The following is a 27,517-nucleotide window of genomic DNA, read 5'->3' as shown; positions in this document are numbered from 1 at the left end:
ACACATAGCTGAGAGGGTGATAGAGCAGATTGTTACCCCGAGAAAACATTGTCGACTGAGGCGAAGCCTTTTTCGAGGGGTAACAATCTGCTCTATCACCCTCTCAGATATGTGTTATTTAATTTATTATACTGAATGTTCTATTATTACTGTCGATTAAATTTCAAATTCAAAGTAATAAACTATGACGTCTTGTACATAACATCCATCCGTATTTAATAAAGCGCACACTTGATCAAGCGTCTCCGTGAAGGGCAATAGAGTATTTGCCATAGGATAGAGTCGTATTTAATAAAGCGCACACTTGATCAAGCGTCTCCGTGAAGGGTAATAGAGTATTTACCATAGAATAGAGTAAATTAACACCCTCGTATTAACCAATCCAAATCTGGCATTTTGACATGAAGAATAATAATATATAAATAACACATTGTTACTCCTCGAAAAAAATCATTGTCAACCTTGGCTTCGACTCGGTTGACAATGTTTTCTCGGGGTAACAATCTGCTCTATCACCCTCACAGCTATGTGTTATTTATATACCGAACCCTTTAAAATATAATATATTTGTAGCAAATACTAGTATCCATTTGGTTCCGTTTGATGCAAGATCCTTTGACACATTATAATCAATGCATATAATATCGTTATACCAATAAGGAGGTGACAATACATATCAATACACAGTGGCGGATCCAGAAATTTTTATAAGAGGGGGCCCACTGACTGCCTAAGAGGGGGCCCGCTCTAGTCACGTTTCAGTGATTCCTTATATAATCAACCAAATTTTTCCCGCAAAAGGGGGGGGCCCGGGCCCCCCCCTAAATCCGCCTCTGATACATTTCACGTTAAAGCAACATTTAATTACGTTACAACACTGTATCAATTATGGAACACATTGAAAACTTCAACTGTAAAACAATTTTGTATCATACTTACGTTTCTTTTTTGATTCGGGCTTTATCAATTTGTTTTTGTTGGAAAGACCCGATGTTCCAGTTCTAAAAAAAAATAAACAAATAAACAAATATATAACATTTAAGTCAAAATTTATAATCATAGGGTATGCCAAAAGTTATAAAAGCTAATCACATACATTTTGTAGAACATTCGAGGCACACACAACTTTAGTTTAGCAAACAACTATATCTTATATTCAACATTTACGTATGCATGCCTTGTTAAATGTCTTATCATTCTTCATTGCCACTAATTCGCCTTCATTTTTTTTTTTCATTCGGTGGTTGAAAGTCTATGATTTTCCTTAAAAAATCCGGCATTAACCATAAAACACAAAACATGGTTCCATTCATTATTGTTATTCCCAGTGTTTAGGTTTGTGCTCCTTGCAATTTTCCAGTTAAGAAGTGTTTGTATGGAATTTTTGGTCCTCCGTGCTCTTCAAATTCGTACTTTATTTGGCCTTTTTACTTTTTTTATTCGAGCGTCACTGATGTGTGTACAAAATTATAAGCCTGGTATCTTTGATGGGTTTTATTCAAAAGATATGTTCTTATTATTTAATTAGTTCACAATACCTAATTTGAGGCAAAGTTATGATTTTGATTTTTTTTTTAATCAAAGATGCTTGCTTACCCTCTTTTCACCCGTACAACATAAAATACAAAAACAACAGCTACAATGGCTAACAAAACAGCAAGAATAACAATGGCCACCAGACTACCTGCACAATACAAGACACAAACATATTTCAAAGTAATATGACAAAACAATCATATACAAAGTATAGATATAAAAAAAAAAATGAACCAGAAAGATATATTGAATTACATATCCTCAAAATGGAATTAGATGCTTCTTTATATAATTAAGGTTCAGATGGTTATCAGTTATATGAAATGTTTTCTTGTTATTTGTCAATTATACTCAATCAATCAATCAATCAATCCAAATTTATCATTATTTGATTTCTTCAAAAGTTCCTATCAAATGTAGCCCTCTCTAAGAACACTTTGTAAGAACATTCTCGTGTACAGATGAAATTGTTTTTTGTTTGTTTGTTATTTGTCAAAACATTGCCTTGATTTTATCTCGACAATAAAGTTTACATCAAATATAGCCATCTCTAATTACTGGGTGTTCTAAAGCACACTCTCTTGTAATAATTAAAAAAAAATCTTGTTATTTGTCCAAACTTGGTCATGATTTTATTTGGTTCCTAAAGTTCGTATCATATACAGCTTTCTCTAAATACCTGTTTTTATTGCGGAACACTCTCCTGTCTGGATATTACACGTATCACAGTCTTTACATCTCCCAAAGCAATAACTTCCAAAGGTTCCAGGTTTACAAACTAACCAAACAATATTATACTATTATATAATTTTCAGCAACAGCCTTTCGGAACATAAACTAATACATGACGGATAATACCACAACACACTTTATTTTAAACTTGACCTTGAAACGCGTGAAGAATAGATGTTACCAAAAGTACTAAATGTATATTATGTAAACCTATATTGCACAATGCTGAAGCGAATTTTGTGGCATTCTTGTCTTGTCACTTGTTCCATTCTCTGTATATGTTACCAAAATGGCATTCACATATATTTGCATGTCATCTGTTTTATTGAAAAGATGTTTTGTAATCCGCGTAAATGTTATATCTATTTTATTATTTTCCATAATAATCTATTGGGCATGCGTTAAAATGAGTGTCGGACACGATGGTGCATGTAAGTAACAACTTGTTTTTAATGAAGGTAGATCCAGAAAAGCGCTTCGGATGCGCGAAATTTATTAAGTGATAATTTCTTTCTAGCACTGGATCGATACCACTGCTAATGGAATATTGGTACCCGAGGGTAGAATCAGGTAGTACTCCACTGTAACAGATCTAGAATTATGAGGATCAATTTTAATTTTAATTCCTTATTGTGAAATGCAACCTCAACTCATTAGTTAGTGATTTGATACTGACATGATTCTTACATTAGAAATTTATCCTTTTTTGATAGATCAAGAAATTATAAAGAAACTAAGGTTCCAACCCCCTCAGTCAAAGTTGACCTTGTATGAATTTGGTGATTCTTTTTTTTTATTTAGTTTCATCATTAAGCTCGTAACGTGTCTACGTATTGACACATCCATGGCCTTCAACTGTTTGGGCGTTCTTGATGAAAATCCAGAAAAGCGCTTCAAACGTACGAAATTTATATAGTGTTTTTCCATTTACTAGCTTCATGTCTAGGTCGATACCACTGCTAGTAGACTGTTCGTCACCAAGGGTCATCAGCTCAGTAGCCAGTGATTTAATACTGATTCATAGCATACTGTTGTAAATTTCTCCCTTAAAAGGTTCCAAACTCCATCAGGTATAATTTGCTCGTAGATGAATCTGGTTACTAGTATTAATTTCAAGGCAATTTTGGTCATATATCTTCTATCGTTTCTACATTCTTACACATCCCTCGCTTTCAAATGTTTAGGATTGAGCGTTCCTGATGAAGATAAATAAAAAAAAAAACGATTCGTACGCACGACATTTATAAATTGTTATTTCCGTTTCATTATTCTCATTAAAGCTAAACGCACTATTAAATGTTCAAGATTTTCAGCAATTGACACAAATCGAAACAATTTTTTAATCTTAGGTATATGACTGAATGAATTACCTTCATTACAAGTGGTTCCGGTCCATCCTGGTTTACAAATACAGTCTCCGTTAACAGCATCACATACATCAAAGGCATTTCCGGGACACAAACATGTTCTGGAACAGTTATTACCAAACGTCCTATCAGGACACACTGAAAGATAAATCTGTATGTTTATACATCTATTAACAGGGATGTCAAAGAAATATATACACTTATTCATATAGTCTGAGATCCGTACCCACGACACGTCGCACATTTTTAACTTTTAAAGCTCATGAAAATAGATGTAAACAATCAAAATTTTAAATTTTCATCATTCCAAAAATTCCATTTTACTCCTTTTACCTTACATGTTAGAAAGTTCCAGTTACTGAGTTTCAATTTAATATCCGTCTGGTAAAGAGTGAAATATTAGTAAGTTATGGAACATTGGTTAGAATTAATATCAATAATTTTCTCTTATAGAAAGGGGGGAATTAACACATAATTATTTGAGAACGAAAGCAATAAGTTTATTTATTAGTCTTCAGTTAACGAAGTACATCAGAATAATTACCATTTTCACATCGTTTTCCGATGTATCCTATTTTACAAAGACATGTTCCATTTGTATGTTTACAGTTTTCTGTATTATCTTCTACACATTGGCAGTTCTGTGAGCAGTTGTTTCCGAATTTCATATTTAGGCATACTGTAATACATAATAGAGAATAAACAATGTATGATTAGTCAACAATAAACATCAGCCTCGATCTGTAGTCTCGTGGAAGCGTGGCCACCTTAGGATTCGATCCCTGGTCGGATCATAATAATGTGTACTTGTGTGGTGACAGGTTCTCGTCTCGTTTGAATATGCATGCAATATTTGCCACTGGACGTTCAACAGCCATTCATTCATCCATTAAATACAAAGCAATTAGAAAGCATTTTTTGATAATATGACTCTTATCATTTATTATCATTTTCATACTGTCACACATTATACATTAACGTTCAGATCTTCTACACACATGTGCATGTCAAATGATTTAAAAGTGTTCTTTGTTAAATTAAAGAGAGGAAAAAGAATGATGCTAAACGTAGAAGTAGTAATCATTTGTCTGGATATAATGACTTTTTGTGATGTTCAATAATATCTAAATAGAAAATCTGAACTGAAAGAAAATAACTTTATCACAGTCATCCGATTTTGGTGGGTCAGATTCAGGGAGTTTTCTAAAACAGTATTCTGGAAGTTGGAATGCCGAGACATTTCTTCCAGTCAACTGGTGACTAGCAATATCTACTGATGTATGGATTAAAGTTTGCTTCGTGTTCTGGTTGAACATTTTTTTTTTTAATCGAGCCTCACTGATGAGTCTTTTGTAGACGAAACGCGCGTCTGGCGTACAAAATTTGAAGCCTGGTATCTCTAATGAGTTAATTCGTGTGATGATAAGTCATACTTACTCTGATTACAAGATGATAAGTCATACTCTGACTACAAGATTATAAGTCATACTTACTCTGATTACAAGATGATAAGTCATACTTAGTCTGATTACAAAATGATAAGTCATACTTACTCTGTTTACAAGGTGATAAGTCATACTCACTCTGATTACATACTCACTCTGATAACAAGATGATAAGACATACTCACTCTGATTACAAGATGATAAGTCATACTCACTCTGATTACAAGATGATAAGTCATACTTAGTCTGATTACAAAATGATAAGTCATACTTACTCTGTTTACAAGGTGATAAGTCATACTCACTCTGATTACTCACTCACTCTGATAACAAGATGATAAGTCATACTCACTCTGATTACAAGATGATAAGTCATACTCACTCTGACTACAAGATGGTAAGTCATACTCACTCTGATTACAAGATGAAAAGTCATACTCACTCTGATTACAAGATGATAAGTCATTCCTTACTCTGATTACAAGATGATAAGTCATACTCACTCTGATTACAAGATGATAAGTCATACTCACTCTTGATTACAAGATGATAAGTCATACTCACTCTGATTACAAGATGATAAGTCATACTCACTCTGATTACAAGATGATAAGCCATACTTACTCGAATTACAAGATGATAAGTCATACTTACTCTGATTACAAGATGATAAGTCATACTCACTCTGACTACAAGATGATAAGTCATGATACTCACTCTGATTACCATACCTACTCTGATTACAAGATGATAAGTCATACCCATTGGTGGCCTTCGGCTGTTGTCCGCTCTATGGTCGGGTTGTTGTCTCTTTGACACATTCCCCATTTCCATTCTCAATTGTATTACTCTGATTACAAGATGATAAGTCATACTTACTCTGATTACAAGATGATAAGTCATTCTTACTCTGATTACAAAATGATAAGTCATACTTACTCTTTTTACAAGAGTTTCCAATAAACCCAGGCTTACAAGTACATGCTCCAGTTATATGATTGCATGTTCTAGTCCCCAGTTTCGAACATGGACAGTTCATAGAACATTTTAAACCATATTTTCCTTCAGGACACTCTGAAAAAATGACTGAATTAACAGGGCGAAAAACTTTTCTCAAACAAAATAGAACAGCTTAATCAAAAGAAACATCTTTGGCAAATTTATGAATATAATGTTGGTGGCAGACTTATGATAGTTTTTAGCTTGACATATTGTGTAGACAGCTGTATATTGGTGACCATAAGACCATTTGTTGATCTCTAGAAAGTTTTTTGTCGGGTTGCTGTCTCAATGATGCATATCCACATCTCTTTTCATTCTTATTGATATTAAATCTGTTGGTTATTCTGATGCTAGCGCGATAAACTTTAAATATTTATTTCTCGAATACGTGTTTTCTAACAAGCAGAATTTTATAAATTAGCACTTTGTCGCATCTGCGATTCTTAAGTTTTAAGCCTACTAGGATTTTACTCACTAGATTCGCATTTAGATCCTTGGTAACCAGGGATACAAATACATGCCCCGTCTGTATTTTGACATGACGATGTCGTATCCTGTTGACAGTTGCAATTGTTTTGACAATTTTGTCCGAATTTCCATTTCTGGCATACTGTAAAATACAGGATGGAAATTATGTTTTATTTTTCAAATAAACTTCTTTGTCGTATTTGAAAATGTTCTCACATTCCATTAGCAGAACTTTGAAATATTGTCTCTTATTTCAAGAGCAATTTCAGACGGAAAGAACATAACTTATTTTAAAATCAAGAAAAAGTGACAATGTCCCAAAATAATTCAATCGTTTAATATCCATTTACTCACATTTTTTAAAAGATTTGATTATTTAAACTTATTTTTCCTAATTTTAGCGTTATCCTTGCTCTGATTTTTAAACAATAGTAATTTCAACAAACAGCTAACACAATGTATGTTTTAATATATCTAATGGAAATGACCCGTCCCCGCTCCGTATGGAGTTCAGGCAACTTAAACGTGACCAGAAGTGTGATAAACTGACGTTCATTTACTAATATGTGAAGAATGAGCTGTTAGCATTTCAATAAAAACAAATCTGAATCATTATCAATAAGTGTAATTGAAAAATTTGTATTTAAAATACATGTTTTAATATACCGAAAAAAAACTTAGGCATTTCTATTTTTGCAGAGTGTATATCATAATATATGTTGTGTACAATTATAATTTGTATTTTGACTTTCAAGTTGTACAAATTGTAATTTGTACAAAAAGTGCTTGTACAAATTACAATTTGTACAAAATTTGACTAAAATTCACTTATAACTTGTACAATAATTTATAGTATGTATTTTTTTTATAAAAAAGCATTGATACACACTATAGAATTTTTATTCAATGACCACACACGTAACCTTATTTACAAAACACAAAAAAAAACAAACCCAGGTGGAAACAGGAAATGCAATGGATACATGTATTGTAACAAGAAAATTAAGATGTTACTATCCATTTATTTGTAATATGAGATATATATGGTTCCAGTTGTTTCTCTGTAGACTCCCAACAGAAGAACTACATCTGTGAGAGCTGATACTGGGTCTTTACATGTTGGGGGAAACTAGCTGTGAACAATGCCGATGATGATGTATGGCATTGCTGCCGATGTAAAGGCAGGCCGGGCGTTGTTGCCGATGTAGAGGCAGGCGGGGCGATGTTGCCGATGTAGAGGCAGGCCGGGATCGACTGACACCTATAAGTTTCAAAATTGAAACTTTTAATGAAATAAGTAAAACAAAAAGAATACAAAACAGTTACAAACAGCAATAAAGTAAAATAATTATTTTCAATTATTTCCCTAATAGAAAACAAAAAATATTTCGATAAAACTTTATTTATGGAAACTCTTGATTACCTTTAATTTAAATTTTACTTGTTGAAAAATATTTTACCTTAAATTTTAATAATTTCAAAATCATGACTTACCTATAAGTTTCAAAATTCAAACTTTGACGTCTCAAAGCAGAATTTGTACTTATATAGCAATCATTTATTTCATGGTATGCCAACATCAGACTTCTTATACGTTCAGGTATTTCACATCCAATTTTTTATGGAAATATTCTGTATAAAGCACAAAAATGTCAGTATTCACCTCTGAAGCTAACAAAACCTTCAAATAGACTTATTAAGAAGGGATATAGTTACGATACTGTTGTCAGGTCATTAAAGATTGCATATTTTGGCGCTAATATTGATTCACTTATAGGGTCTTTGCATCGGCACTAAACACATTTATTTAAAAACCAGTTGTTGGCATGACACGGGTTATGTTCTTCTCATATATGTTATGATGGTATGATACTAAACTCCTAACGGGAAGGATTGTGCCTGATATTCATATGATGAAGACATAATCTTTCAATCAGTTTAATTGAAGTCTGGAGCTGGCATGTCAGTTAACTGCTAGTAGTCTGTTGTTATTTATGTATTATTGTCATTTTGTTTATTTTCTTTGGTTACATCTTCTGACATCAGACTCGGACTTCTCTTGAACTGAATTTTAATGTGCGTATTGTTATGCGTTTACTTTTCTACATTGGCTAGAGGTATAGGGAGAGGGTTGAGATCTCATAAACATGTTTAACCCCGCCGCATTTTTGCGCCTGTCCCAAGTCAGGAGCCTCTAGCCTTTGTTAGTCTTGTATTATTTTTAATTTTAGTTTCTTGTGTACAATTTGGAGTTTAGTATGGCGTTCATTATCACTGAACTAGTATATATATTTGTTTAGGTGCCAGCTGAAGGACGCCTCCGGGTGCGGGAATTTCTCGCTGCATTGAAGACCTGTTAGTGACCTTCTGCTGTTGTCTGTTCTATGGTCGGGTTGTTGTCTCTTTGACACATTCCCCATTTTCATTCTCAATTTTATCACTTTCTTTGTCAGCATAAAATTAGAAATGATCAAATATGGTTATTGTCCGAAATAGGATCGACAAGTTGTATAAGTAAAATAAATGTCCCGTATATAATAGAGAGAGAGGTCACTTTTACAATGGTGATAATAAATAAACTTTACTTGACCGGAGACAAATGATATAAAACGTGATAAACATAAAATCGAAGGAATAATTGTAACATCATCTATATCCAAAATTTATGTCAAATATCTGTCACAATATATTTACATGCATGCCAGTTAATTCTGATAGTACAATAGAAATTGGCCCCGGTGACAATTCTCATAGAATAATAAAAATTGGCGCCAGTGACAATTCTGATAGTATAATAGAAATTGGCCCCAGTGACAATCAGGATGACACTGACGTCGAAACACCAATCATACATGCCAGGAAGCGTGCACTGTCTGACAAACAGATCCAAGCTGAATATCTAACCAAGAAAACGAAACGAAAAATTTAAATTATCAGAACTTGCTGTGGAGGATAATGTCATTATACCAATCCCTCAGTATGATCGTACCCCAACTGATCCTCGAAATATCTTAGGTGTAATTATTGAATATGGAGAATTTGGGTACTGCATTGGAACAGCTGTAGGAATTTTAACATGATATTTGTCAAGAAATTAAATTGAACTTTTCTTCGCAGCAACGGTTCCTGAGCTTCAACGTTCGCTACGTGAAGCAGTTAAATAGCTTTCAATAACTGGTGGTCAGGGGTTTCTTTCATGTAAATGCATACGGGGTGCAGCACTTCTAAATGTAAATGTAAAAAGCAAAAGATGTTGTGCAATTCCCGATGCCATGATTCACTCACATGCTCAAACAAATGATACAGAACTATTTTTGTATTTTGTAAATAAGGTTTATTGTGTGGTCATTGATTAAAAATTCTATAGTGTGTATCAATGCTTTTTTATAACAAAATCCATACTCTTAATTATTGTATAAGTTATAAGTGAATTTTAGTCAAATTTTGTACAAATCATATTTGTACAAGCACTTCTTGTACAAAATACAATTTGTACAAAGTTTTTTTTTTCTTATTCTAATGAAAATTATTTGCAATATACATGTACATAAGTGAATATGCAGATAGTTTTGCAACACTTACCAGTCTGGCAACTTTTTCCAATGTAACCTGGTTTACATGTACAAAAACCATCAGTATTCCGGCAGTTTGCTGTGTTTAGACGATTACATGTACAGGATTTTGAACATCGTTCACCATATTTCCAATTTGAACATTCTGTAAAGTAGACGCAAACTCACTTACAAATACTAGTATAAAACAGTCATGAAGCTAACAAGTTTTTGCAAACTAATATGTATCCGGATTCTGGATATTTTTGTTTTTCTGACAGCCAGGCGCCCTTTTCGTAAAAACCGCCTCCAGCTTGAAAATCACAGCAAGCACAGTTTGATGATAATTTCTATAAACACACTGTACCTAAAACCCAGTTATACGTAAAGATGAAGAAAAAGAATATCATCTCTATTAGAACATCTGGATAATAGTTAACAATCATTCTTACGGACGGGCGAATAATGGTAATGAAAAACGTTACAGTACACAAAATCAAATAAAACATATGTCCAAAAAGTGTACAACAACAACATAATAAGAAAAAAATGAATATAAAAAGTTCAAACACCTATAGTAATTTCGAATAAAAAATATCCATTATCAGAATCTATTGTCTGATGAAAAATTGCTACTAATTCTTCTCTAACATCCTGAAATTTGTACATTAAAAACAAACCGAACATAATCATTTGGTTTAACGTTAATTGTTATAGTGGAGCAAAAATTGCTTATCCTTCTGGAGAACCTTATTGTGGCTCTAGTATTAATTGGGTGCACTTTTGACAATCATTATTCCCAAAATTTCTAAAGAAAGTTAGGAGATATTATAATGGGTATTTTGTCCATAATTAATAATTACTTGTTCATTGAATTGCATCTTTAGCAATAGCAGGTCCAATAATGGATTAACATATATATTGGGTGCATTGATAATCATAAATCCCGAGGCTGATAGGTACATTATATTCATTCATTTTGACGATTGTCGTATTTTTATACTTTAGATGTGCCTGCTATTTACATAAAATGTGTATACTGTAAAACATCCATTAGAAAAAAGAAGATTACTTACTTTGACTGCATGTAGTTCCTTCCCATCCAATTTTACATGTACATGATCCATTAACATGGTTACAATTTTCAGTATTTCCTGTGACACAGCTACAAGTCTTACCACAGTTTTCTCCAAATTTGCTGTTGGTGCATGCTAAAAAAACCGAAAAGGCTCTTTTGATAAAATATTGTTAAGTCGTCTAACTTTGAAACAAGAAGGGGAATTTCGCAATATTTATTGGTTCTGTTTATTGGAAAAAAGGGAATTCTGAAATTATTATTATCAAATTTGTTTACATGAAGAACATTTATCTCAATTTATCTACAGTATATGTCGGTGTTAATACGACGTCTGTTCATATAGCACTCTAATAATATGAGTTTATAATTTTTATACTTTACGGTCGTACCAAAATTTCGACAACCTTGCCTTCTAACCTTTATGCGTATGTAATATTGCGTAGAATTGATTTGATCTCCACGTCTCTATCATTTAAATTGGATTCATAGGGCCCTCTAATTCACATACAACCCCAAAACGAGTGAATATTCCAATTAATTTTCATCAAATAATTCATGGGACTATTGGTAACAAAGCAATTTAATAACCTAGCGGTCATCTTCCGCTGAGCAAAAGGACCGAAGCAGAGATGGAATTCTAGTAATTCATTCGAATATGACCGAAAGGTCCATAAAATACAAACTAAAAAAATTACGTTTAAACTAAATACTCGTTTTCACTATTATATGTTATATATTTAGGTTTTTTCTCGGTAGCATGTCATCTCAAAACTAGTATTGAATTTCATATTTTTCACCTCCTACAAGCGATCTATTTTAGTTTCTCAAATGAAGTAAACTGATACAGATTTTCTTAAACAGAAGAAAAAAAAACACAAAGAAAAACTTTTTTATTTACCTTGAAATATATATTCATGGCAGCCTTCAATGAATAGGGGATAAAAAAAATCTATTAAAGTTTGAGGTATATTGATAAAAAAAAAGAGTTCCCAAACATCTTCTGTTAGAATCTGTTAAAACCCCGATTCTCGTACTGACGACAGCTGTTTATGGAATAATCTTTATCAGATGCATCAAAAGGTGAAAAAGACAAAAATATAAACGCTTAAGAGTATAAAAACTAAAAGGGACATCAACAGAAGAAGCACTCTCCAAGATAGTTGTAACATTAGTTTTAGTACAATTACATCATCTATAAACCTGATATTTTCAGGCACAATGACACATTCACATCAAGTGACATTCCAGTACAGGAGCACCGGGTATTGGCATCCGGTATCCTAAGAGATTGATAGTTCACCTATGGCGGCACTTAACCAGTAGAGTAGTAGGGTGTGACACATTTTATGTAAGAAGAAAACCCAAGGAGGACATGAGGGACCCTTATAAGGCATTCCCCGCCCCCTGTTTGTTTTTCATATGTCTTCGAAAATCATGTGGCCAAGCATTAACGCTTCGACATACCTTGCAACTGAACATCTTTACTTTTTCTGCATGTGTATACAACCTCCTCTTGTAGGTTTCTTGCGAAAATGCAGCAAGCAAAACTAATTAAACTATACAGTAATACGACCTATAAGGATTTCTGGTGACTAAATGTGAGGGACCAGGACATATCTCGAAACATCCTTCGGGCGACATACTTTGAGATTATCATCCCTCAAGACGAATGCAATTTAGTACAATTCGTTTCTGGTTACTTTGAGGGGAACTTGGTTTTTCATATACGATTTCCGCGATATCTTCGTTCAAAACCCCATACCGATTGAAGTATCGGCAGAGACATCTCCCGAGCGTACGTGTCGATCACAAAGTCCGAGCAAAATAAGACCCGTCTTGTTCGTGTTGGAAATTTCGGTACGAACGATAACTACCAGTGAACATTCCCATTTTCCGTCCAATATATAGCTTTTGTAAAGTTGAATCCTTAATGCGCTACAGTTATTATTTTCAAAAAGCGAAATAGAATCCTCGCTCGATACGTAAAGGTAAAATTCATCCATCGTTTAGCTACAAGTTTTGCTCCAGGCATTCTTATAGAGGTTTGATAGGTGATCAATTCTATGCAGTGATTTTTTTTCGATTTTAAAATAATTGATTTTTTTGATTTTTTTTTTCTTTAATTTTGAATTTTTGAATTTTAAATTTTTTATTTTGTTTTTTTTTTTAATTTTTAAAATCTTTTGAATATTTAAAATTTTCGAGTTTTGCGAACTTTTTTAATTTGAATTTTCCAAATAGGAGACATGCTCTTGTATGATGAACGTACCAACAATGCCGACTATGCGAGTTACTTAGACATGATGTCACGTTAGGGGTGGACACTATACCATTCTGTTTGAGGGATGTGGTCACTTAATAAGGGTGAACGATGTCTATGACTCATGATGATGAGGGTGGTTTTTAACGACCTTGACTACCCATGAGGGTCTTGCACGGTCGGCCCTGGCAAGATCATTTTTGAGATGATGTAACTTTTGGGCTGCGTCATCGGGCAATATCTGGTATGGACTTCCGGTGACGTGATCAGTGGGTGGGGAATGCCTTTAAAGGGCCCCTCCTGTGCTCCTTGGTTTTTCGACATGCATTATATGTATCACAAGCTATTACTCAGTAGTAGCAACGTAACATACAGGTGATACCAATTTCCGTGAACGTGTTTCTGGAATACATTTCAAAAAGGAGTATTTGATCGAGTTTATTGTTGTGTAAACTCAGATGAATCACTCACAATCTGAATGAAGTCCGAAGGACTTGATGTTAAGTTTTTGGGTAAAAGGCCGAGTTTATATATCTATTGACTCCATAAAAATAACCTGTATCATTTATAATTCAGATAAAATGCATCGCAAATTATGCCTAGATCAATTATTTCATAAACGCAGAGCTATTTCGTCTGTGTAGAACTTAATACTCGTGACGTGTTGTTAAGATGCCCACCAATGAAATAAGACAACCTACAACTTGGATTACGGTCTGAAACATACAATTCTAAATATTTTTTTCAGAAGTTGGTAGAGATCATTCAAAGTTTTACTATAACCTATGACACACACACACAATTATGGTTTCAACAAAGCATATAAGTGTATGGTATTAGCCTATCTCAGTTGAGAAAGTTAGAGTAAGATAGATAGAACTTGGTATTGCGATTTCACGTTAAAATCTTAGTGCGATCGACATGTTTTTCTGGGATAATTCCTAAACGGAAAAAAAAATATTACCATAAACAACGAAAACTACTGATGAGATTCCTGAATGATGACAGGGACATAACACGAAGTGTTTTTTTTTTAGTCAGCACCTGCTTTTGATCTCGAACATTAGAGGTAGTAAAGGTAGTAAAGGTACATTAAGCAGCCAACTCATATGAGAGAAAACAATTAACGTTCCAATTGTTTACTCATGAGTAACAATGTTTCTTCAACTTCGGTAGTTTTTTTACACAGGCACTTGTCTCTGAAACAAAATTCCCGTATACCTTAATATAACAGGTATATAGGAACTTTTTTTCTGAGACAAGTGCCTGTGTTTTATTTACTTTAAAGTATCGTGTTGAAAATATAAAAGTATATTACCGGAGTGAAATAGCCATGTGAATCCTGCAATTTGATAGGTTACCATGACAGGGTATATGAGCCCATATACCCTGTGAACAAAAACAAAGATCAGGATGGTATTATTTAATGTTGAAATCAGCACAATCCAGTATACATGTAATACAATTGTTATTCGTATTGTTATTGCTTCACATGGAATATGGGCTCATATTTCTCTGTCAGTGCCCTATATACCCTTCGCCTGATAACTCAGGGGATAAAACACTGACAGGGAATAAGAGCTCATATCCCCTGTGAAGATCTAGAATACCATATAATAACTATAGCTTATGTATTTTTTATATATTCACTCTATATACCTATACATTTTCCTGGTGTAGATTCTGTATATCCTGTACAACATAAGTAATTAGTCGTTGTTTTTGTTTTATTTTTCACTGTAGTCGTACTGCAATAGATAAGAACAGCCCGGTTTATTTTTTTAAAATTCTAACCCTATCGCGTCTCTAATACCTGATTTTGAATGTTTTTACGTAAAACCAACGCAATAACTTCAAAAATAAAGTATCTAAAATAGATTTGAATTAAACTATATAGTAATACGACCTATAATAACATAAACGGTACCAATTTTTCTGCACCAGATGCGCATTTCGACAATCAATGTCTCTTCAGTGATGCTCGAGGGCAAAATATTTGAAAATCCAAAGCTTATTAAAAAGATGAAGAGCTATAAACCAAAAAGGACAAAAAAGTATAGCCAAAGCTGGACAAGGAATCAGAGCTTTGTATCAGGGAGATACATTCCTTAATTTTAAATAATTTCCAAAATATTGTAACAGCAAATTTTAACGACATAAAATCCGTATTTTCATGCCAGTACCAAAGTAATGGCTACTGGGCTGGTGATACCCTCGGGGACTAACAGTCCTCCAGCAGAGGTATCGACTCTGTGGTAGTAATAACATAAACGGTACCAGTTTTTCTGCACCAGATGCGCATTTGGACAATCAATGTCTTTTCAGTGATGCTCGAGGCCAAAATATTTGAGAATCCAAAGCTTATTAAAAAGATAAGGAAATCTGGTGACTAAATGTGAGAGAACGGGAAATATCTCAAAACATACTTTTAAATGCGGTCTATAATTATACATGTTTATGACTAAAACAAACTAAAACAAATATGAAAGATTAGTTTATCCGAATATATTTGTGGGTAATCAAGGTCCGTATACTTGAACTGTTATCAAAATAAAAATAAGTTGTTGGGTATTATGGAGATGTCAAAGTGAAAAATAACACTGGTTAAGTAGTCGTTTATGATGAGATTAAGAGAAAACAAACATGAATTACGTGTATTACATATTCATTGTTTACTTTTGTACTTCTTAGCTTTTTACATAACACTGCAACAGGAAGCAATAAACAAAACCACACGACCATTTGTAATAAGGGGGAAACTTCTTGACTGTATACAATAATGTATGTAATATATTTACTTTACAACACAAACTGAAAATTCACTTAAAAACTTATTTCCTTAAAGAAAGTTGATTTCAGATAAGGATTTAAATTTACTCAATAATTAAATTTTCGTTTCTGTCTCAGGAAATCCTATTGAAGGTAACAAAATGTGTTTTTTTACGTATTAGTGTCACGCCTATATACTATAGATTTAATAATTCTGAACGAACTATGAAATATCATTTTAGTGGTTAAATCATTATAGCGGTAAATGTTCATGTTGTATTCGGTCATTTTTACAGTTGTATGCGACAAATGTGTATAGATTATTTTTCTTCCTCTTCAGTTCATTGAGACTATATTTCGTATTCATCTTTATTTTTTTATCCTATTTGATCCGTTTTTGCGCTAATACAGCATGTTACATTCACATCTCAAGAAAATCCAAATTGTTCACAGACAAATTTCATTAGGACAAGGTATAAATGTGCTCTTTGTGGATTTTTTTTCTCCCTTTCTTATATGATATTTATTACATGTATTTATAAAACACTTCACATGCCCAAAAATAACCGACACCGTAGAGACAAGAATCGCCCAGGAAGACACTTTATTGATTCAACCGTAACTAATTAAATATATTTTTTGTTGATTTTATATCAATTTTATGAAGGACGCTTGAAGTTCGTAATATAAAAAGATCCCTTAAAATATATAGGCCCTCATTGTATCGTTGGCAATTATACCATATCTCCCTTTTTATATGAATTAACAAAAGCTTTACAACAAAAACCAGAAGAGACACCGTTGTGTCAAATATGTAGTAAGAGCTAATTTGTAAGTGTATCAGACTTACATTGCACAAGGTCATGTTTTTCTCTGACGTCTTTACACTAAATCCATTGGATGTTGGATGTGTACTGATTGATAATTTAGTCTTAGATGCATGATTTTTTTATTAGTTGTTATTGGCTTTGAACTAGCTGTCAGTAATTGCGAGTACTCTCAGATTTGTACTTAGTGTCTTTTTGTTGTTGGGATGTACAAGTTCCCGTTCTCGTCCACTTTGTGTTTTTGTTAGATGTATTTCTATTTGTATCATCTGATGAGTTCAGGATGTATTCTTCTGACGTTTCAGTCTCGTTAAATATCTCGATCTGGAATTATTTCCAAAACATGGGATACAAGTGGAAAATATAACTGAATTTAAAAAATATTATAATCAAACTTACAATAAGTAGTTTTTTAGTAGTAAAATTTTCAAATCAGTCTCATTAGCCAAAATGTTGAGAAAATGGGTGATGGCATCTTCGCTAGCCAACATCTTTGCTAGCCAAGGGTTACGATCCACTTCCCTTCTCTCCACCCTTGGCAGATTGAGATAGAATTTCGGAGACGCAAGGTAATGATTTTCATTGGTTGCAGTCGAAACTCCCTGCATCCAATCAAAAAGCGCCCATAACATGATCACGTGTAAATGTAGAAAGTGTATGTAAACAATTGTCATGTGCTTATTGTGCAACAAGTCTTTACATCCCTAAACATACGACTATATTTAGTGACAATTTGACTGTTTTTAATCAACTAATAGAAGTTCCTGTGTATGTTTCTTGTACAAATGCATGAATTACAACGTATATTTTCGTTTTCTGCTTTACCAAGTGTGTAGAATCTAGACGCTACCGTGTTTTTACCTCCAAATTGAAGAGTTCAAGTGCTACCATTGGTCAAGAATAATGTATTCGGAATGGGCGTGACTTTAATCTACCGATAGATGGCGCAACATTGTTATTACAAATGTTGGCTTAATCTGCCAAGGGTTGAGAGAAGGGAAGCGGAGCGTAACCCTTGGCTAGCGAAGATGCTAGCCAAGGGTTACGATCCACTTCCCTTCTCTCCTTGGCAGATTGAGATAGAATTTCGGGAACACAAGGTAATGATTTTCATTGATCGCAGTCGAAACTCCCTGCATCCAATCAAAAAGCGCCTATAACATGATCACGTGTAAATGTAGAAAGTGTATGTAAACAATTGCCATGTGCTTATTGTGCAACAAGTCTTTACATCCCTAAACATACGACTATATTTAGTGACAATTTGAATGTTTTTAATCAACTTATAGAAGTTCCTGTGTATGTTTCTTGTACAAATGCATGAATTACAACGTATAATTTCGTTTTCTGCTTTACCAAGTGTGTAGAATCTAGACGCTACCGTGTTTTTACCTCCAAATTGAAGAGTTCAAGTGCTACCATTGGTCAAGAATAATGTATTCGGAATGGGCGTGACTTTAATCTACCGATAGATGGCGCAACATTGTTATTACAAATGTTGGCTTAATCTGCCAAGGGTGGAGAGAAGGGAAGTGGAGCGTAACCCTTGGCTAGCGAAGATGCTAGCCAAGGGTTACGATCCACTTCCCTTCTCTCCACCCTTGGCAGATTGAGATAGAATTTCGGAGACGCAAGGTAATGATTCTCATTGGTTGCAGTCGAAACTCCCTGCATTCAATCAAAAAGCGCTTATAACATGTCACGTGTAAATGTAGAAAGTGTATGTAAACAATTGCCATGTGCTTATTGTGCAACAAGTCTTTACATCCCTAAACATACGACTATATTTAGTGACAATTTGACTGTTTTTAATCAACTAATAGAAGTTCCTGTGTATGTTTCTTGTACAAATGCATGAATTACAACGTATATTTTCGTTTTCTGCTTTACCAAGTGTGTAGAATCTAGACGCTACCGTGTTTTTACCTCCAAATTGAAGAGTTCAAGTACTACCATTGGTCAAGAATAATGCGTGACTTTAATCTACCGATAGATGGCGCAACATTGTTATTAAAAATGTTGGCTTTATCTGCCAAGGGTGGAGAGAAGGGAAGTGGAGCGTAACACTTGGCTAGCGAAGATGGGGTGAGGGGTACAAGAAATGATTTTACCAGAAACATGTATATCCCATATCAATTTTTTTCTTTTCAAATTTCTTAGATATGTATTTTTCAATCATTTATAACAAAGAAGTTGAAATAATATACTTTTTGTTCTGAAAAAAGAGAAAAATCCCAAATTTACCAAATTGACAACATGGTAAATTTGACACGAAAAAGCAACAACATTTTATAAAATTTCTTATATTAACACCTACCTATAGTTTTTTAAGTTAAATTTATTCAGATTGGTCGACTTCATCTTTAAGGAAGGTATAAAAATAAGTTTAATTGTGAAACTGTGTTTTTCATGATAATAGCCCAAAAATGGGTAAAAATTGATGTAAAATGGGAAAATCATCAAAATTGGGTACTTTCAAATGGCTGTAGCAAAAAAAGAAGTGCACCACCATATGATTTTTTCTTCACCAATTATTTTTTAGTCATATAAACCCAAAAATCAGGTTAAGAAAAAAAATTTAATTCTAGAAATTTTTGGCTCCTCAGAGGTGTACATCCTTAAGCCTTTTTCAACTGATTTTTTATAGTTTGTTCTTATGTTGTAATGTTACACCACTGTCCCAGGTTAGTGGAGGGTTGGCGTTTAACCCCGCCACATTCTGTATGTGCCTGTCCCAAGTCAGGAACCTGTAATTCAGTGGTTGTCGTTTGTTTGCTGTGTTACATATTTGTTTTTCGTTCATTATTTTGTACATAAATTAGGCCGTTAGTTTTCTCGTTTGAATTGTTTTACATTTGTCATTTCGGGGCCTTTTTTATCTGACTATGCGGTATGGGCTTTGCTCATTGTTGAAGGCCGTACGCTGACGTATAGTTGTTAATTTCTGTGTCATTTGGTCTATTGTGGAGAGTTGTCTCATTGGCAATCATACCACATCTTCTTTTATATCTACAGGCAATATTCGGCAAATACAATGTACGACCATTACTTGTTTTGAGATAACCCCTTACAGTTTCCCTGTCGGAGCTGTTGTTAGCCAGTTATTGAAAATAGCTCATGGAAACATCAGATTTAGCCCTCCTTTATTGTGGAGCACTTAGGAAATCCTGTTCTATGTGAAGTATTATATAAATATATTTCTGTAAATTGAGCTTTTTTGTGTGTATATCAAAGCATATTAGAGCTTTATTCGCATAGAATACCTTTGAGGTATTTTATGCATCCGCGCGCTGAACACCTACCCCTTTGTATCGAATTAGTTTTCAGTTTTTGAAATGTTTTAAACATATTTTCACTTTTATGAGATTTCTATCATGTTATAATAGTTATAACGCCTATTTTACTGAATAGTGTCATAGAGAAGAGATGATGATGCAAAAATTCTAGGTGAAGTCCCTTTTGTTAATCTCCCGTTTTTTCAACTCAAGAGTTTGAAATAACTGTGAACTTTTGATCTATTGTAATTTGATAGGATAGTGATTCGTCAAAAGCGCAATAGCCATATCAATATAATACTTTGTACCGGGATTAAAACCGGAAATAAAAAATTTAATGATAAAATATATATAGAAGTAACTGTATAATTTATTATAACTTGATGACAAACAAACACAAACATTTAGTTAGGAATTTAATTTTTTTACATAATTTTATTGTGTCAACACCTCCGTAAAACACTTCACCCCTTCACGTTGCCATAGGTACTACTTTCGTACCAATTGGCTAATTTTTCATTCAACTAGTTTGCGTTAAGTCTTGAAATTTTGACATTTTTTTACGTACAGATGTGGTTATGGGCTCAAATCAATACTCTATGTAACAGCTTTGTGATTCATTGTGCCTAATACTTCTATCAAGTATTGTATAATATCGAACTGACCGCTTACTGACAAGATATTCTCCTGTAAAACCCTTTTCTTTTTTTTAAATTTTAACACAATATTTCCATAGAGTATACTATTGATTTCGTGTGCTATACGACTTTTTTTGTTAACTGTGCCGTGTATTTTGGAAGAATACTATTTTAATTATGATTAAAACTTGTATGCAAGTAAAATCAGTGATGATTAATAGTATACCAATGCAATCATAAACTTGAAATATACTCAAAATCTGTGGTTATTTCTTACAGAATTTATTTAGAATTGAAAAAGAGACAAAAACCCAAAATAATATCATGAAAATATTTAGCAAAGTTGAAATAGATGTAACAAAACATTGTTTCTTAAGAGCTTGCTTATGATAATGTTGAAAACACCTTTGTTTAAATGAAGGAACAGCCATATGTCAAGAAAAAAAATGGCAGACTAGGGTATGATATCCTCCTATTTTTGCTTAAAATGAGGGAAATTATCAACAATTATATATTATCTCAACACTAAATATCTAAACCATACATGTAAACGAAAACAGGCTAGATTTTTCTCTCTCACTTCGTTAATAGTAGACTTAACTACACAAATTTAAAACTATTTCTTCAAGTATCCAAGTGGTGCAGTAGAAAGCTGAACCAACCCACAGCAGGAAGATTGCATGTTCGAATCTCATAGTCGGAGGTAAAAAAAATAATTTCCTATGTTAGATGTAACTTAACTAAGTTTTACTTTCAATTTCAAAAAGAGTCATCAAAATAGGCAAAAGTCAGATTAAGAACCCCCTCTTTTTTCATGAACCACACCTAGTTCTTATTCGTAATTCATTGAATCTTTCCTCGTAAAGGCTAAATTTTGTTCTCTGCTTGAAATGAACATGATTCAGCCAGAAATTTGTGTCGGGGATTAGATTTGGACGAAAAAACTTCTGAGGTCCGTTATTTTTTGTGTTACGGACATCTACAATTCGAGGCATATAGCACGTTATTCCTCTTTCTATACCGTTATGGCAACTTTTCTGTTTCTATCAGACTTGGGTCATTGCTTGAACACCAAAACTATACTCTATTATCGCAAAAAAAAATGTCTCTACACGACGCATTTTGTATTTTTTTCACATTTTTCCAGCAAGTCACGTGACGGTTGGAAAGGTACCACGTGGCTTAAAAGAAACACATTTTTTTCAAATTACATTTTCTGAAATATTCAATCATTTATCTTTCATATGAATCAAAAATGGCCTTTGTATGTGTTTTGGTGCGAATGCTATATTCAACTGAACTTGGATTGTGTCTTTTCCACAAGTTTAGGTCTAAATTGGCTGAGCGTGAAAGGGTTAAGGCTTATTACACTAATATTTGTATCTTGTATCAGTGTGTGTTTTAATACTCTAGAATTATGGTCTTCACGTGTGGATTTGTGTGTGTGGTAGACTGTATTTTATAGGTTTTACAGTAATTGTGTATATTTTTATATTTAGTTTATAGTGTTGTATTTTGTATAGGATATGACTTATATTGATTAATTAAAGGTATGAGTATATTAATTACAGATTGTAATTAATTGATTAGTATATTTATTTTCATAGTTCATTTTATTTGCTTATTTGACAGTTGGACTTATTGACAGACGACATTTTCTACTGGTTTGAGTAACTTTGGTTTCACTGTATTTTACTTCAAAGGCTTTCTTTTCATGGTTCATTGGACCGCACACTTTCTTTATTTCTATTGGTCTTATGTTTTGGCGCTATATTTCTTTTGTTCTTTATACTGGTTATCACTTTTGATATAGTGGTGGACATAGACATTTGTGTCTGATATAATTCTAAGTTTGAGTAACATTCTTTCTTAGTGTTCTATATTCTATATACAGGTCAGTTATCTTTCTCTATTACTAATTATATGTTAATAGTCCAGATATTTATTATTTTACCTAGAATGAATGTTTAGAATGAAAGACCGATGCGTAAATGTTGAATGCGAGATGAATGCTTTAAAATGATATAAAATAGATAAAGTACAGTAAAGTATTATCTGTTTGATTAAATGGTTTAAGAGACGTTATTTTCATATTTTCATAAATAAAGTACTTTTAACTAATTTGGTAAAGAATTAATTTAATACACACTGTATGAGAATTCGAGTGTTCCGGTACGAATGCTTTAAATACTTTTAAAGGTAAAGATATAAACGTAATAAAAGTTATGTGGTATTGATCGATTATTTTAACTAAGAGTACATATCGTAAACAGGTGGATTATTACAGTAAAACATGGATTACAATTTGTTTATTTGTTATACAGGTATATTTTTAAGTAATCCTGGGAAGATGTGATTTAATTCCAATTAGATAATTCAGGAGGCCTTTGCACCTCATGCGAGGTAAGCTAAGTGTTATTTTTGTAATGTTCGTATTTTTGTTTGTTGCTATTTTATGCTTACGGCATTTATACAGCATGCAGCTTTTGCTTTTAGTTTTGTTAATTTGCTTATGTTAAAGTTTGCATTAACCACTTTTGTCATTTTTCGTATATTAGACTTGTTTATATAATATGAGTCGTTAAGTGCATATGGACTAGACTTTGTCAGATACGCTCAACAATATAAGCATATTGTCAGATTGTTGTAAATACATGCAGAACAGATTTATTTCTACTTCTATTAGTAAAACATTTGTTTATCACATTACATGGATAGAAACCTATGTACCAGATTATTTATTCGATAAACGGTCAGAATCTTACTATTGTATTTATTTTGTAGGGTATTTATTTAGTTATTGTTATTATCCTGATTTTGTCAAGAAATAAAACGAATCCACCTCAGAAGAAAGTATTGTTTTATTAGCCCTAGAAAGTGCTACTACATGTGAACCAATCAAAATCTAGATTTCATCCATTCTAATTGTGTAAAATAAAGGAAATAATTTTCTTAATAAAGATATCGTATAGATAAAGAGAAAGCCATTTGTTGGTATAAAATGACATTGTCAACGGTTAGCTACCATTATAAAAATAAGGAGATGTGGTATGATTGCCGATGAGACATCTACAAAGCTATATGTGTAGTTAAAGCAGAATTATACTTCGTCAAAAAATTATCGACCCATTATACAAACTGATTTCTTAAATCATGAAAATGGAACAATAGGGGACGACCATTTGATATTCTGGGGGCCAGGAGGATTTGTTTTGGATGGGTTATTTAATTTTGTGGACCAAAAGGACAGATTATTTATTTTCTGCACTGTTGAAGCATGATTTTTCATTTTCATTAAAACAAGGGATTGATTATCTATTTTCACAATTATATTTATAATATTTGAAAACATACAATTTTTAAATTCTTAAATAAATACATGTAACATAGTCAATTAAGTCAATCAGAATTAATCATCATCCTCTGGAAGTTAATCTTCTGAATTGCAAACTGCATATATTGCATACGTACAAGGTATTAAAGCTGGGCTGTAACTAGCCTCTTTTGAAAGTTGTCAAACATTTCGCCAAGCGGAGCGAGGAGAAAAAAAATCAGCGAAGAGTCTGGGGTTCGCTGAAGGCCCCAAGAAGCTATAGAAAAAATGGCGCAAAATCATGCATTATGCGCGTTTTCCAGACCCTTTCTTAATCTGAAACGCAAGTTCTGTTTTAATTTTTTGACAATATTCTGGTCTCAAAGCAAAATATATAGATTCAGTGTAAGACTTTTAGTTTTTAGTGCCAACATCAAAAGATCAATACGTAGGACAAAGCAAAAAATGTTTCAGTTTGCAGAAAAACCTTTTATGCATGTCAAATTATGTTTTTTTTCTTCAAATTAAGTTAAGAGGGGGCTGATTATCATTGATATAACTATGTCAAGTCAGTTTTTATAGCACATTTCAATTACAACTTGATGTAGTTACTAACTGGGATACAATTTAAAGTAGTTTGTAATAGACAAAAGGTCCTTAAATATAATAAAACTCAAGTTTAAAACATAATTACTAAATTACAAATAGAATGCAACACTAAGAGAATAGTCATAAAGAAGGGCAGACAAACCCGGAAACAGATAAAACACAAAACGACAAACATTATAGACAATTAACACTGAAAAATAAAAATAAATGAGAAACATGGATCTCAAAAAACGGGGGCTACGTCAGAGGGTGAACAGAACTTGTTTCTTGCAAGACACTTGCCGTGAAAACAATTTGAAATGAAGACAAGCTTTTGTTTTGAAATTTCCAACATGAGGCATTTGCCTCAATGTAGTTACGGCCCTGTAATAAAAGTGAGGTAAATGTTCACGAGACAATATACCTCAAAATAAGTGAAATGAAACCCATTTTCAAACATTTCAAATACAACAATATTTATATTATTAAAAGATTTGGGAAGTTTTTCCCGAAAAAAATATGAAAAAGACGAATTTTGGAAGAATCTGGTGCCAACTCATACTTGAGAATAGCATTTATAAAATGGCTTAAAAGACCTGCCAAGTTATTGTCAATACATTTTTAAGTCAGGTTATTTATTTTCAAACTACCACAGAACAAACCATTCATTTTTGTTATTATCAAGGCTGAGTTATTTATTTTCAAAATCCTCCTGCCCCTCCCCTCTCCCCCCGAATATCAAATGGTCGTCCCCTAAAACAATTCTTTTGAAATATTTCGTGGAAGGCCAAACTTTCAGAGGTTAAAGATGAAAAAAAACACACACAAACAAAATGATATTTTTTTTTAAAGTTATGTATTTCAAAAAGGTCTGAAAGTAAAGTATGTCGTCAAGGTTCTATGTAGAAATTACAAGGGTGTAAGTGAACGCCATACTTTTCTATTTCTTTATAAAGTGTATTTAACTTGACCCATATATTTGGGTTTTTGAAATGTGAATTTTTAATATTTAATTTATTATATCAATATTTAGTCTTGATATATAAAAATAATGGAATCTAAAGCGAGATGAAATCTGAAAAAAAAGGCAGGACAGGAGTTTTGAATAAAAAAAAGGCAGGATGAGCAACTTGGCAAAAAAAAAGAGGCAGGATGACAATTTATGTAAAAAAAGTCAGGATGAACTAATTAAAAAAAGGCAGGACAGTACAGAGTGAAAAATAAAAAGGCAGGACAGATATTACAACTAAAAAAAATGCAGGACAAAGTTTTTCATCCAAGCCCCCATAAAAATCAAATGGTAGCTCCCTTCTTCAAAATAATTTGTACCTATTCCGAAATTGTTTGTTAATTAAAGTTTTTCTTTTAATTTAATTTAAAAGAAAACATATATTCATGTTGTGCTGTTACACCACTGTCTCATTTTAGGAGAGGGGTGGCGCTCCCTCAAACATACTAAACCCAGCCATATTCTGTATGTGTCTATCCCAAGACAGGGTGGAGCCTGTAATTCAGTGGTTGTCGTTTGTTGCTGTAATATCGTATTAGTTTTTCGTTTATTGTTTTGTACAGAAATCAGACCGTTAGTTTTCTCGTTGGAATTGTTTTACATTTGTCATATTGGGGCCTTATACAGCTTGCTATGCGGTATGGGTTTTGTTTATTGTTAAAGGCCGTACGGTGCCCTATAGTTGCTAACCTTCTACGTCATTTGGTATCTGATGGAAAGGGTTTTCATTGGCAATCATACTAGATCTTCTTATATTTATATTGTATTCAACATTGTAAATGATACGATTTTGGTTGTTGGTTTGTTGAAAAATTCAATTCCACTTTTATAGCACTTTTTTAAGTCATATAATGAACTCAAAATTAGAATATAAAGTTATATTTTACAGTTCCGAGCATGAAGTTAAATTTACAAAGTACATGTATAACTTGTTGACATCTAAATGTACAAAACAATGTAATATTTTATTATAAGGGTGAGGTTTAATCTTTACAAGCCTTGAGCAATACAGACGTATAATAGTTAGTATGGTCTAAATATAATATTTGTGAGGAGTTGTATATTTAATTTATAATTAGTTAAATTGAATGTTTTAATATGTATAAAACTACTTACACAGTTTTTGGACAAACTCCGTCACCAGGTCCTGTGATCGCAGAAAGTAAGGATGAAATAATGCAAGAAATAATAAGATTTATCACACAATACCTAAACATTGTGTTAAAATCATAAGAAGGCGGAAGTAGTGATGTACTAAGATGAATCAGGATTGACACAACAACAAAAGTATCATATACATTTTATGGAGATGTGATAGAAGGATAACACCACTCCGGTACATATCCGAGGATATACTTCATTTGTTAAAGATTAATAAAACTTGTTAAAGGAATGTTTAATCAGGAAGTTATCTAGCTGGTTAATATGTGTATACTCATTTTGTGTACCAGCCTTTAAAAACCACTTCTGGTGACTTGCTCTCCCTTTAAAATACGGTTCTTATCTTCGATTCGAATTAACTGTATTTACGACTTTTAATAAATAATTTGTGGTGAACAAATAATACAAACCAGTCAAGGTCATTTTTAAATTACAATGTATCAGCTGGGATAAAGGTTTTTTTTAATTTTTTATAGTAAACAGTGTATGTAAATACAG

At 32.9% G+C, this 27,517-nt stretch overlaps 1 protein-coding gene across 1 annotated transcript in view; it reads right to left on the bottom strand.

Annotated features, from left to right (window-relative positions):
* The window catches only part of LOC127704436 (protein draper-like), a 33,316-nt gene extending 6,147 nt beyond the window's left edge, over nucleotides 1–27,169 (bottom strand). Inside the window, exons 1-11 of the mRNA XM_052208483.1 lie at nucleotides 26,975–27,169; nucleotides 15,099–15,187; nucleotides 11,178–11,312; nucleotides 10,133–10,267; nucleotides 6,558–6,692; nucleotides 6,020–6,154; nucleotides 4,180–4,314; nucleotides 3,639–3,773; nucleotides 2,216–2,314; nucleotides 1,597–1,684; nucleotides 940–1,001 (exon numbers count right to left, since the gene is read on the bottom strand). Of these exons, the coding sequence (XP_052064443.1) occupies nucleotides 940–1,001; nucleotides 1,597–1,684; nucleotides 2,216–2,314; nucleotides 3,639–3,773; nucleotides 4,180–4,314; nucleotides 6,020–6,154; nucleotides 6,558–6,692; nucleotides 10,133–10,267; nucleotides 11,178–11,312; nucleotides 15,099–15,187; nucleotides 26,975–27,075 (1,249 nt within the window). The 5' untranslated portion in view covers nucleotides 27,076–27,169. The remainder of the gene's footprint in view (nucleotides 1–939; nucleotides 1,002–1,596; nucleotides 1,685–2,215; nucleotides 2,315–3,638; nucleotides 3,774–4,179; nucleotides 4,315–6,019; nucleotides 6,155–6,557; nucleotides 6,693–10,132; nucleotides 10,268–11,177; nucleotides 11,313–15,098; nucleotides 15,188–26,974) is intronic.
* Nucleotides 27,170–27,517: the final 348 nt, after the last annotated feature.

The sequence above is a fragment of the Mytilus californianus genome, unplaced genomic scaffold, assembly GCF_021869535.1.
Source record: "Mytilus californianus isolate M0D057914Y unplaced genomic scaffold, xbMytCali1.0.p SCAF_6, whole genome shotgun sequence".
NCBI classification, from domain to species: Eukaryota; Metazoa; Mollusca; class Bivalvia; order Mytilida; family Mytilidae; genus Mytilus; species Mytilus californianus.
Note: the sequence above shows the minus strand (reverse complement) of the source record. Positions and strands in the feature narration are given on the sequence as shown.